This window comes from Lissotriton vulgaris, chromosome 5, assembly GCF_964263255.1.
Source record: "Lissotriton vulgaris chromosome 5, aLisVul1.2, whole genome shotgun sequence".
NCBI lineage: Eukaryota > Metazoa > Chordata > Amphibia > Caudata > Salamandridae > Lissotriton > Lissotriton vulgaris.
In genome coordinates this window covers 837825668-837837755 of record NC_141693.1, presented here as the reverse complement: position 1 = coordinate 837837755, position 12088 = coordinate 837825668, and the positions used below count along the sequence as shown (strand labels likewise).

At 46.2% G+C, this 12088-nt stretch overlaps 1 protein-coding gene across 4 annotated transcripts in view; it reads right to left on the bottom strand.

The window, feature by feature from the left end:
• Window positions 1-3490, bottom strand: part of PDLIM1 (PDZ and LIM domain 1) — a 366558-nt gene extending 363068 nt beyond the window's left edge. The window contains exon 1 of one of the 4 annotated variants that reach the window (XM_086922379.1): window positions 3010-3490. In XM_086922379.1, coding sequence (XP_086778505.1) covers window positions 3010-3108 — 99 coding nt within the window. In that variant the 5' untranslated portion in view covers window positions 3109-3490. The remainder of the gene's footprint in view (window positions 1-3009) is intronic. The other 3 variants (XM_086922378.1, XM_086922376.1, XM_086922377.1) reach the window with 3 other exon arrangements.
• Window positions 3491-12088: the final 8598 nt, after the last annotated feature.

Genomic DNA, 12088 nt, shown 5'->3' with positions numbered 1-12088 from the left:
AATTGCTTGTGGACTTTGCTGCAGTGACTATTGTTTGAGTTAACTAGCCCAAATCATGCACGTTCCCACTGTTTCCCAATATTCCATTCACTCATCATGACCTAGACAGCGACCCATTACGTTGGGAGAGCACAACATTTAGCTATCTGGGTAAAATGTAAATTGATATTTGTATAGCGCACTATTCACCCGCAAGGGTCTCAAGGCGCTTGTACGAATACCGCTGTGGAACCAGTCCTGGCTTTCCCTGTGAGGCGTCCACTCCTGGGCACCCCCAGGGTGGAGGCCAGGCATCCTTAGCGTTGTGGGGGCCGTTGTGGAGATTAAGCAAGCTATTGCCCAGAGTTGCAGAGTGGGACTCTATGATTAGAATAGGCACCGAGGCGAGTATTATCAGGTCCATGGAATTTTGAGCCCAAGACCCGCCGAGGAAGGGAATTGAACCCTGGTCCCGGGCTAGACCTCCGCATCAGGGTCTGCCGCTCTAACCATTGAGCCACACTTCTCCACATCTTGGTTCCGAAGTCTCTCAAAATGGGCCAAATGTGGGGAGTTCTGTATTGCGGAGAAAACCTCCATAAACACCCTTTGGCAGCAACTTAGGACTCCCGCCTTGAGCATCTGAAAAGGATTGTTGGCGAAATTCTCCTACCTTGATTTCTCACCATTCCCATCAACACTCTTGAAACACTGATCCTCAGTAGTTATCAGTCGAATCATCACAAATCAAGCCATTAGTTACCGCCACTCCACTGGGTATTTAGTGTATACCACTGTGATCAGGACCTCATTACAGAGCTCATAGACACAAACTCCGTCTGGGCCAATTCTTACTCTGCAGTACTCTCCATTGCGCCCTGCAGCAGCTTTGGCACATCTCAGCTTCCATCCGTGAACCTCACTCATTCATCCAAGTGTTATACGCCATGGGTCTAGAACTCATGGTACATCTCATAGTTTTATAGAACTTTTCTCCCCTTGGCATCTCTATGCTAGGTCGCCTTAGAGCGAGGTGGAAGGATGAGGCAGGTAGAGTCTTTCATGATAAGGAATGGTCTCTCACTATAGAGGTCTCCCAGCTTATATCTACAAATGCCAAATTTAAATTAATATAGTACTTTGTACTCCACATAGCCTACCTAACTGTGCTCGATATGCATAAATACTTTCTGCAGGCGGCATCTATGTATCCCAGACGTTTAACTAAAAATTCTGGCCTCCTGCGTGTGCTATGGAGCTGCCCCCTCCACAACCTCTTCTAGACTTACATAACATAACCTGCTTAAATCCATCATATGCAAACCTATCCCCTTAGATTGGTCTTCCATAGCACTAGGCATGTACAAGAGGTCCAAGAAAGACCGGTCTGGGTCCAGTTTAGCCAATTTTGTGCTCTTTCTGGCAAAATGAGCGATAACTCTACAATGGAAATCCGAGTTTACCTCTTTCACCACATCTTGGTTCCAAAGTCTCTCAAAATGGGCCAAATGTGGGGAGTTCTGTATTGCGGAGAAAACCTCCATAAACACCCTTTGGCAGCAACTTAGGACTCCCGCCTTGAGCATCTGAAAAGGATGGTTGGCGAAATTCTCCTACCTTAATTTCTCACCGTTCCCATCAACACTCTTGAAACACTGATCCTCACTAGTTATCAGTCGAATCATCACAAATCAAGCCATTAGTTACCGCCACTCCACTATCTAGGCACTTTATCCCATTACCCTTTCCATGCCCTTGATTCTCCCTCCCCGGTCAGTAGTTACCCCTTCCATTCCCTCTCCCTGTTACCATCTCAGTTTTCAAAATGGTTATAATGATTAACATGTATTACTATGTCTCAAATTGTACATGTGCAAAAATATTACGACAGTTGAGGTGCATCATTTAGAATCCAACATCTTTCAATGTTCTAATGAAATTCCAGGGTAAACATTGCCTACTTCTAAAGCATACCATATGACTGCTTACATGGGCTTCGGTTTAATGTGATAATGTCCACCGTTACATTGCTTTGAATAAACCTACATAATCAAATAAAGCTTTTTGGGAAGGGAAAAAACAGCTGCCAAAGTACGAATCGTGGTTATCCATTTGCAGACACTCTCTCTCTGGGTGTCTGACTGGTCTCATAATTTCACCAGTGGAAGGTTTAAACAAAGAACAAACTCAGCAATATTGATTCTCTTTGATAGATAATACTGATAAGTAAAAAAAAACGCATACACTCCAGCACTGTAAGCTATACCCCTGCTAGTATTAAACTCACCACTTGATTATTGGTCTGCTTTCCCACAGAAGAAAAAAAAAAAGGTGTGCCAATCACCCAAAACCTCAAACCTCTGACTGAAGTTTTGCCTTTATAACAGAAAAACAGGGTGTGCATGGGTCTATACAGATCCTACGCTACGCAGTTTATATAAAGAACTCTAGCTTTTTCTGTAAGATAACTAACATGACTCAACAAAAGCACCCTACACACGCACATCATCAAGTAAATGCTAAGAGGATTTTAGCTTTAGTAAAAGAGCAGGCTGCCCTGCTGGAGTCACAGGGTCTACACTCTCGTTCGGCTGGAACCCTCGGGGACACGTTTGAGAGTCGAAGGTGTGGGAAAGCCTCCTGTTTCCGGTAAACACCGGCTCACTGGAGCAGGGCAGATGATAGGTGCGGGCGGCGACTGACCACTCCCAGGCAGCATCTCCAGCCACTGCCAGGGCGCCTAAGGAGCAGGACGCGACAGTTGGACCTCAGCAGCGCGCGCCGCTCCAGAGAGGTGGCAGGTGGTGGGATTCCTGCTCGTCTTGGCATCCCCCTCGCTCGCACACTTTAGGCGGGGAGTTTGAATATTTGCACGCACCCGACGGCAGAAGTCTTGCCGCGGGAAGCGAACTCTGCCTATGTTTACTAAAGTCGGAAATAAAAGGAGGGCCTGGCTTCAAAGCAGAGATAAGAATGGACGCCGGGAGCAGAGTAGGCGCGCCCGGGAAAACGGGCGTACTGAGCACTTACCCTGGAGATGGTGAGCGGCTGGTCAAAGTCCTTCCCACCGACGAGCCGGAAGCCCCAGGGTCCGGGGCCCTCGATAACTATGCGGATCATGCCGGACATGCTGCCGGTGTGCGCGTCCGGGAGGTAGGGTGATAGGGACTGGTCCTACGCAATCTCCCCGCAGCCGCAGAAGGGAATGCCAGGGTGAGTTTAAACAATCCCCGAGTCCTGCGCACTCCTCCCCTGCCGCTGGGAGGGAGGGAGGAAGGAACACCCACAGCCCGTTGCCAGCAGCCGCGCGGCTAAACCGGGAGAGCCCGGGGCGAAGTAGGGAGGAGGAGACAACGCCCCCAGAGCCCGCACGGATAACCTGTGGGCTGGAAATCCGGGCCTCTCAGGAATGTAGCTCTGCCCTGCCCTGTCACTGCCGCTTCCTTGTATGGAAAAGCACTTCAAACGCCGGGGACTCTTCAAACGCGCATTCCTCCTCTCAGCTGAGCCTGGATTGCTTCAGTCCTACACTATAACCCCCCCCCCCCCCCCTTAGTAAATAAAAAAAAGAAGCCAGCGTTTGAAATTCCAGGCTGACCTCTTTTGCTCATACCGCTGATCTCTACTTTAGCAGGAGCTGTGTCTGTTTCCGGAAATAAATGTCATTGTTTGTTCTAGAGAAGGCGATTGCACACCCCTGACCCAGACCTATTTATAAATCTTCACTGCACCTTTCCAACGCGTGTTTATGGAAATACGCGATGGAACCACATTCATTTAGATTCAAAGCCCTTTATATACCAGGAGTTAAGTGTTAAATTGCCAAATGTAATAATGCTAAATGTACCAATCTAGGAGGAATAGAAGGTTAAGTCTACCTGGCTTCTTTTCGAACTTAGGACCTTCAAATGCTGACGTGGAATATCGCCTACGTGTGAATGGTTTCATAACTCACATTTCTAAGTCAAGGTCTCCCTTGTTCTAGTCCCGATCAGGGAGTATGCCTTCTGAACTTGCAGATACTGATTACCCCGACCTTGATTCTTCTTCCAATATGGCTGCCCGTTACTCAGAATGCTTGATATGTCACTTACTGCACAAGCCTTTCCTGTAGTAATCAAGCTAAAATGATAACGCCATCAATAAACCTGGGAGGGCCTCCAGTATGAAGAACTGCAATGAAGAAGACCTGGACTGTGAGCAATGAAGATTACCTGTAAGTAACGTGGCCATTACTTCCAAGTCAGTCTTACTTGTCCAGTGAGAAAATACCCAAGCCGAAATTGATTGTATTAATATCATTGGGAAGAAAACACACAAGTGAATGCAACACCCATGAATATTTATTCTGGTTTTTAGTGACCAGTAGCAAGCAGTAAATTAAACAGTCATTCAAACAGAATGAACAGAGGACAATACATGCGACCCATAGTCTATTGCTACATCACTCCCCAATTGCAAATTATAATGAAGCATGAAAGTGTGCTGAGATGCCCACATTGCAACACAACAAATGTCCCATATGGATGCCCCCATAAAAGCTTCCCAAGCGGTCGCCCTTCCTCGGGCTGACCTACCCAGTATTTATGCAGGAAGTTATTTTCCTGAGATATCATATGCATTAGAAATAGCCAGCATAATTCATCTGGATAGAGTGGAAGTTGAAGGGCGAAGGACCGAGTCAAATTTACAGAAGGAAGCAGTTCTCTCTAGATAGTCAGATAGAGATCTATGCGCACTGAGGGTATGTAAATTCATCTTTTAGTCTGAGAAAATGTTAGGAAAAAAGACAAGCAGCACTATGTCTTCTGAAAGGTGAAAAGCTGACTGAATTTTGGGTCCAAAAAGAGGCCCTGGTCTCAGTATTACTTTATGTGGGGTAAAAATGGAGGTGACAGGAGGACAGCAGTTTCGCTGACTCCTCTGCCAGAGCAAATAGTCACCAAAAAACCCACCTTCGCTGTGATAAACTTGAGGTCTATAGAAGAAAGAAGTTTAAATGGGGGAAAACTGCACAACCTGAAGAACCAAGGACAGATCCCAAGCGGTAATAGGAGAACGTATCACTGACCTTCTGAGGAAAAAACACTTTTGAGTAAATTGGAGCCTAAGCTTGCCATAGGCCATACCTGACCCCCTTTGTTGCTGCAAACTGGGCCCTAATTGTAGACACTGACGAACCTAGGAGGAAGCTGTGCCTGAGAAAGTCCAATATTCTAGCTGGATCACAGATAGGCAAAATCCCTTTGTCCCTAGACCAGGTTTCAAAGTTACAACAATAACGGGAGTAAGATCTTAAAGTGGAGGCCTCCTGAACTGTTGAATACATTCCACTACTTCCAAAGAGCATTTCTGGGCCACTAAGGAACTCATTTGAAGTGCCAGACCACAAGATTGAGTCTCTGCAAGCAAACTACTGGGAGGAGAAGCTGCTCTAGAGGAGAGGGATGAAGTGGGAACACCCAGTGTGGAGTCACTGACATCTGAAGCAGAAATGAGAACCATGACCTTCTCATTCAACCTGTGGCTACTAGGAGAACTTCTCCCCTGTCTTGTTGAATCTTTTTGATCAACCTGGGAATTAGTTGGAACAAGGGAAAGCAGTACAGGAGACCAGGTGGGCCATGTGATAGTAAAGGCATCGACCTCGCAGGCCTGACCAGAGGGAACCAGACAGCAATAATTAGGGAGCAGAGAAATTTGTTGAGTGGCAAAAAGTTCAAGCCAAGGCATCCTGAAACATTCCGTGTTCAGCCTGAACAGGAGGGGACTGTGACAAAGGGATACTGAAGATGGAACTTTCTTGCTGAGCTGGTCTTCAGGCCTATTCCCCTCCCTGGAAGATACACTGCTAACAGAGAGGGGATTTGCCTCTGTCCACAGGCATATTCACCGGGATAGAAGATAAAGGTCGTAATTCATGCCCCTGGCCAATTGAAATATGACCTAACCACCTGGTTGACAGTATAAGACTGCCTAATGTTTAAACAAAGGCTGAAAGGACAAAAATAACCCCGTAGACTGCCTCAGCTCCTTCCAGTTGGATGAAATTGGAAGCTCCTGTTTGCTTTATCTGTCCTTCGACCAGGATGACCCACAGGTGGCCCCCCAACACAGCTTGCTTGCATCTGTCGTCACAGTCCGCTTGACAACCTGAGCAAGTGGTGGACCAGAGGATATAGATGAAGTCGAGCCCAAGGGAAAATGGCCAGGTTTGAAGACATTTCCCACTGACTTCTAAACAACAACCTTGTTGAGGTCTTTGTGTAGCGAAGATGCTTTAAGGGAATTCTCAACTTCAGCTGTCTGTACAACATCTTGGCAGAACAAATCCCCAATGAATTGGAGGTCGTGAGATTGAGAAAAGTGAGATTTCTTCAAATACACGTGAAATCTGTGGTCCTCTAACCGAGAACACACTTGCTGGAGGCCTTGTTCTGCCTTAGGGAAAGAAGAATAAACTATTAGCCGGCCATTGAGGTATGAGTATACCTGAACTCCTCTAGAATGCAGAATACCCACCAGAGGAGCTAGCCGTTACATGAAGACTCTCAGTGCTGAAGCTATCCTAAAGGGAAGAACTTCAAATTGATAATTGTTCCCAAGAAATGCGAATCGTAGCAATTCCTGGCATGATTGGTGAATTAGCACATGTAAGTATGTGTCCATCAAGTCTGGGTATATGAGGACATTCACTTTCTTTATGAGTGGCAAGATTACTCGAAGAGACACGTTTTTCAACAGTTTGTGGGAAATTAACTTTTCCACTCATTTCAAGTCCAGATCTGGACGGAAATCCCACTGATGTTTTCTGGAATAAAAAATAATTAAATAATACCCTCGAACTACTCCTCTTTAGTCACAGGGAAGATTGCAGCTTTGATCAGCAACAACTGTATTCCACCCAATAAGGCTTGAAGTCAAACTGGATCTCTTGGAGGTGGTATTTTTTGAAAGTGGCAAGTAGGACGAAATCTATTTTGTAGCCTTCGCAAACCCATCCATCTGAGACTGTGGTCTGCTAAATGTGCTGAAACTGCAATAAGCGATCTCCATTGGAAGAGTCCTACTACAGTCATGCTTTGGGAGGCTGGGATGACAATGTTGCAGCAGGAGAGGAGGCGGAATGGGATTGGAACCAAGATTTATCCCCGGCAGTGAGCCCTGCCTAAAAAGAACTGAATGTTAGGCTTTGAGGGCCCTGGACCAAAAGCCTCTCTGCATTCAAACTCTCTACCTCTGTTTAAGAAGCATACTGGTGCCATTATTTTTTTATTTTCAACAGTTTTTGCTCACCATCTCCTCTAGTTGTTGAACAAAGATATCGGAACCTTGAGAAGGAAGCTTTATCACAAAAGACTTCTGGGCTCTGTCCACTTTCCATGATCGTATTCAGATATGTATTTGTGCTGCAATAGAATTCCCGCAGGCAAAGCACAAACATTGTTAAGTGAGACATTTTGAGAAAAAAATGCACTTGCTTCTTCATTATGGCCAACCTGGAGGAGAAGTCTCCCCTGTTTGGATCTGCTCACCAAAGGAATGAAAATCCTTCGGAAGGGATTGAATTGTGTATGTGGTATACACATTTGCCCTGAATGTAGAGTCTGAAACTGTATATGCTCTTTTGGTAACACCCTCCACTTTTCTGGAAACTGGATCTGATGGTAATATTTTGTTACAAATGGGGGTCTCTAGTTGGTAAGGGTTTTTACCTTAGTCCAAATAGGGACCCTGCCTTCTAGTCCGAATAAGGGGGATACACTACTGAAGTAGCCCCTGCTCACCGCCTTGGAGCTTGCCACAAGCAGTCAGGCTTATCTCAGAGTCAGTGTGTAAAGCATTTGCACATAACCAACAGTAATACAGTGAAAACACTACAAAAGGACACCACACCAGTTTTAGAAAAATAACCAATATTTATCTGTGCAAACAAGACTAAAATGATAAGACCAACCTAAAGTAATCAAAAATATGCACTTTGGAAGAATAACTCTAAAATGCAGTTCCTTGAAGCCTGTAGCTCCGCCTGGGGCTACTGCGGTGCTGAAAACAGAATCCAATAGTTCTGGGGTTAGTGTCAGCAGACTCCTAAACAGTACCTTTAGTTCCGGCCAACTGTGTCGGTGTGGGCCGGTCATGGCAAACGGCGCGGTTGCGATGGGAAGCGTATCGGTGTGGTGCGCAGTGCCCTCAAGTTGCAGCGCAGTCAACGGCTCAGCGACGGTCGTGCAGCGGTGTCGGTGAGACTAGGGCTGTGGTGCGGAGTGAGGCGATGCTTGTGGCGGTGCTGACAGGTCACGGTTCAAGCAACAGTGCCGGTTGATGGGAGATGGCATTGGTTGGCCCAGACTGCAGTGTGGGACAGGACGATGCATTGTGTAACATACGAGCGGTGCCCCCAAACCACAGTGTAGCCACGAGTGTCGTAGGCAGTGACATCATTGGTGAGACCAGTGCGACAGAGTAAAGCTATACGGTGTGGAGTGCGGTACCCCAAGGTCGCGGTGCCAGCCGCGGCTCAGAGGCAGGGGCAGTAGTCGTTGTCAGTGAGACCAAGGTTGCAGTGCGAAGTAAGGCAGTGCCCTCTGTGGTGTCTTCAGGACACAGAGCCCACAGCGGTGTCAGTGTTATCTGCTTCCCCCCGTGGCAACTGAAACCGCGGTTCCAGAGGCAGTACCCAGAGGTAGGTGAAGTCTTTGCTGTCCCTGAGACTTCGTGATCAGGAGTCAAGCCGTCCTTTCACTGCACAAGGCAGAAGTAGCAACTGCAGGCCAACCCAGCAAAGAAACTACACAGCAAAGGGGAAGTACTGCTCCTGGCAGTTCTTCCAGGTCTTCTTCGCAGGTTCCTTGATCCAAGCGAGTTTTAAAGGTCTGGGCCCCAATATTTATACTGCATTTCTCTTTGTTCTCTGGGGCAGAGAGTTTCTGTGCTTAGTCCAAACCAGTTTGGTCCCCTCTGGCCCAGCTTACCGACAGGAGGTGGACACAACATTGTCCAAGGCAGACCAGGCCCATTCAGGTGCAAGAAAATCTCCTCCCACTACTCTAAATACAGCCCGGTCTAGTCAGCCCAACCTTGACTCATCCAGGAAAGGCAGGACACACCTCAACCCCCCATGGCTGTCTGAAGAGCATGCGCATCCCCAGCCCCTGTCACTCAAAAGCCAGACAGTCAATCCACAACCCAGCAGAGGCACACAGAATAGCTAAGTAAGGAAATACCTATTTTCTAAAAGTAGTATTTTCAAACCCAGAACATAAAAATCATCATTACTGAAAGATGCATTTCTCCATTCTGAGTTCAGGTATATTAAACTCCATTTCTCTATATTGTCCGTATGGGACGATATACTCATAAAATGTTAGAGTATACCCATTCAATCCCACGGGACAGATAGCCTTTCAACATTAAAAAACGAATTACACTGTAGTTCACCATCAGCACATGCCACACACACCAGGACATGTCCTACCTTTAACATACACTGCTCCCTGCCCATAGGGGTAACTTGGGCCTTCCTCCGGGGCAATTCACATGTAATAAAAGGAAAGGTTAGGGCTTGGCAAGTGGGTGCACTTGCCAAGTCGATATTGCAGTAAAAACTGTGCGCAGACTCTGCAGGGGCAGGTCTGAGAACCCTCTGAAAGGCTGCTCGTGTGGGTTGCACAATCAGTGCTGCAAGCCCACTAGCCGCATTTGATTTACAGGCCCAGGCACTCTAAGTGCACTTTGCTAGGGACTTACCAGTAAATCAAATATGCCAATAATGGAAACACCAATCCGTAATACAATTTACAATAGGAGCAATTGCACTTTAACACTGAACAGCAGTGAGTGTGCAGAGACAATAAACCAGCAAAAACCGAAAGGTCAGAAAGCAAAAAGTCAGGGGAAACACTCCAAAAGATGCCAGGTCTAACATGCGTCTTCCAAGTTAACAGTTCCTTGACTGAACAAATCAGTCACCAGGTCATCCACTTTAACTGCTTATAGAAATTTATCAGAGAAATTCTCTAATGGATACCGCTCCACAAGGAGCCTGGGAAAGGAAGGAGTGGTATCTGGTAATGTTGGTGGAACTTGGGGAAAAAGCAATATTGATTTTGAATGTGGGAGCCGTGGCAGGTTTGGTGGGACTCTGTTCCATATCTGTAAGCTAAGACAGACACCCAGTGCTGTTGGGTGGATGAGGTATTATGAAGATCCTACTTATAATTAAACCTGTAAATTAAGCATAAGTAGTACCCTTTCTACAATGGCGATTATCTTTACATCAAAGCGCAGCACTTAACAGCTCAACAAGCCATTATTGGGGCAGCGCAGAAGTAAGAAAATTGGCGACTGGACAATTTCATTGATTGAAATCAATGTGGCTTGAGCTAATGGACTGCTTGATAATCAGTGGCGCTACTAGAGCTATCATTGATTCATCGCTTGGAAACCCGCATCACCTGGAGCGTGGTCATTGCGACTGTAGAAGCTTGCTCGTTCAAAGGCACCTGGGTGGCAGGTGACGTAGTGTCATAACCAATGTTTCCTCTACATTTTTAGGTCTCGCTGAGCTAGCGCGCATGCACTGTCAGCGAGAGATTTAGTAAGCTTAAAGCGTGTTTCAAAAGTGCTACCCACCACAGGCTTGCAGGCGACCAGCTTACTAGAACACACACACACGCGACATGCACAGCACTTTTTCCCGCCATGTGCGCGTGTGCGCAGAACTCGTGGTTTTTTAAAAAGATTTTTTTTTTTATTTCTTTGTGACCCGGCCGCGCGGCCAATGCTTTTTCATTTTGGAGACACCTTATCATACTCTAAATTGGTGTTTGCTGCAGGATTTATGTGCCGAATATTTTCAAGGCGTGGCTCGTGCACAGGCTCTTAGGTCCAGGCCAAACCGTGGCTCGGCTCGCCCTGTTAACATACTGGCTCAACCACCTCTAGCAGAGCAGAGGATTTCCTGTTTTTGATAGGCACCAGAGCTTGGGTGAACACAGTATGGTCCGCTTGGCAGCAGCCTCGGTCCACAGAGCTCTCTTCAGAAGCGGTGATGACTTGTTATAGGCCTGATCTAACTGAAGGGCCCAGAGCATTGTGCACAGTGAGTGAGCAGGTGACGGACATTTTAAAAATTTGACTTTTACTGGGTGCAAAGTCTACAACTGCCAGATTAATAGCTCTTAACGGACATTTATCCTTTGTCTTTTCATTTTTTATATGTTATGTTTTCTTTTAATGTTTTTACTGTAATGCAATGGTTAAAATTAACTTGTGTGAATAAATACATTCAACTTCCTTTGCACATTGACTGCTAGACCGTGTCGGCCTCCTGGCCCCCGAGGCTTGTCTGCTCCGAGGCTGGCTCCGGTGGCACCCTGAGCCCAAACACAGGGCTCGCGTCCTGATAATGCCTCAGCACGCTGCCATTTCAAAGGTTGACTTCTCGCTCCTACGTCACTATAGAAGCCCTTTGCGGGACCTTTAATGCCGCGTCCACTCTAAGCGATGTATTATTGATCACCACAAGAGGTAAACCTGAAAATTGTTCAACACAAAGCGGGGGGAGGTCCTGCTTTGGTGTCCGCTTTTGAATAGATGACCCTGGCCCTAAACAAGGAACATGGTTTCATTCAGTTCAAGAAATGAACAATTGTGCACCGAGCACTCCAATATAATTCCAAATTTTTTAGTCTAAACCTGATATTGTGATCTGTGTGCTGCGACTGATTGAGTGTACCGTAACACTCTGTAAAGTAGCATTAAAATATGGCTGGTTAACAGGCAGTTAACACAGGCTCAGTTGCGCACAACTATGGTGAATTCTATTGATCAAACCTTTTTAAACCTTTTAACACATATTTTTATTCATATGTTTTTACTCATCAGTCAAACTTATTTCAACACACTATATTGTGCTTATACATAAACACATGAATTTCCATTTGCTAAACCAAAATCAAACACATATATACATTGAGAACACGTTAAATTTTCTTGTATGCATCGTAGTCCGCCCAATGCATTTCGGGACAAATGTAGAGTCCCTTCGTCAGGGGCAATGCTGCAAAATAACATATACAGGCACATCAGTCTCTTTTATATATCT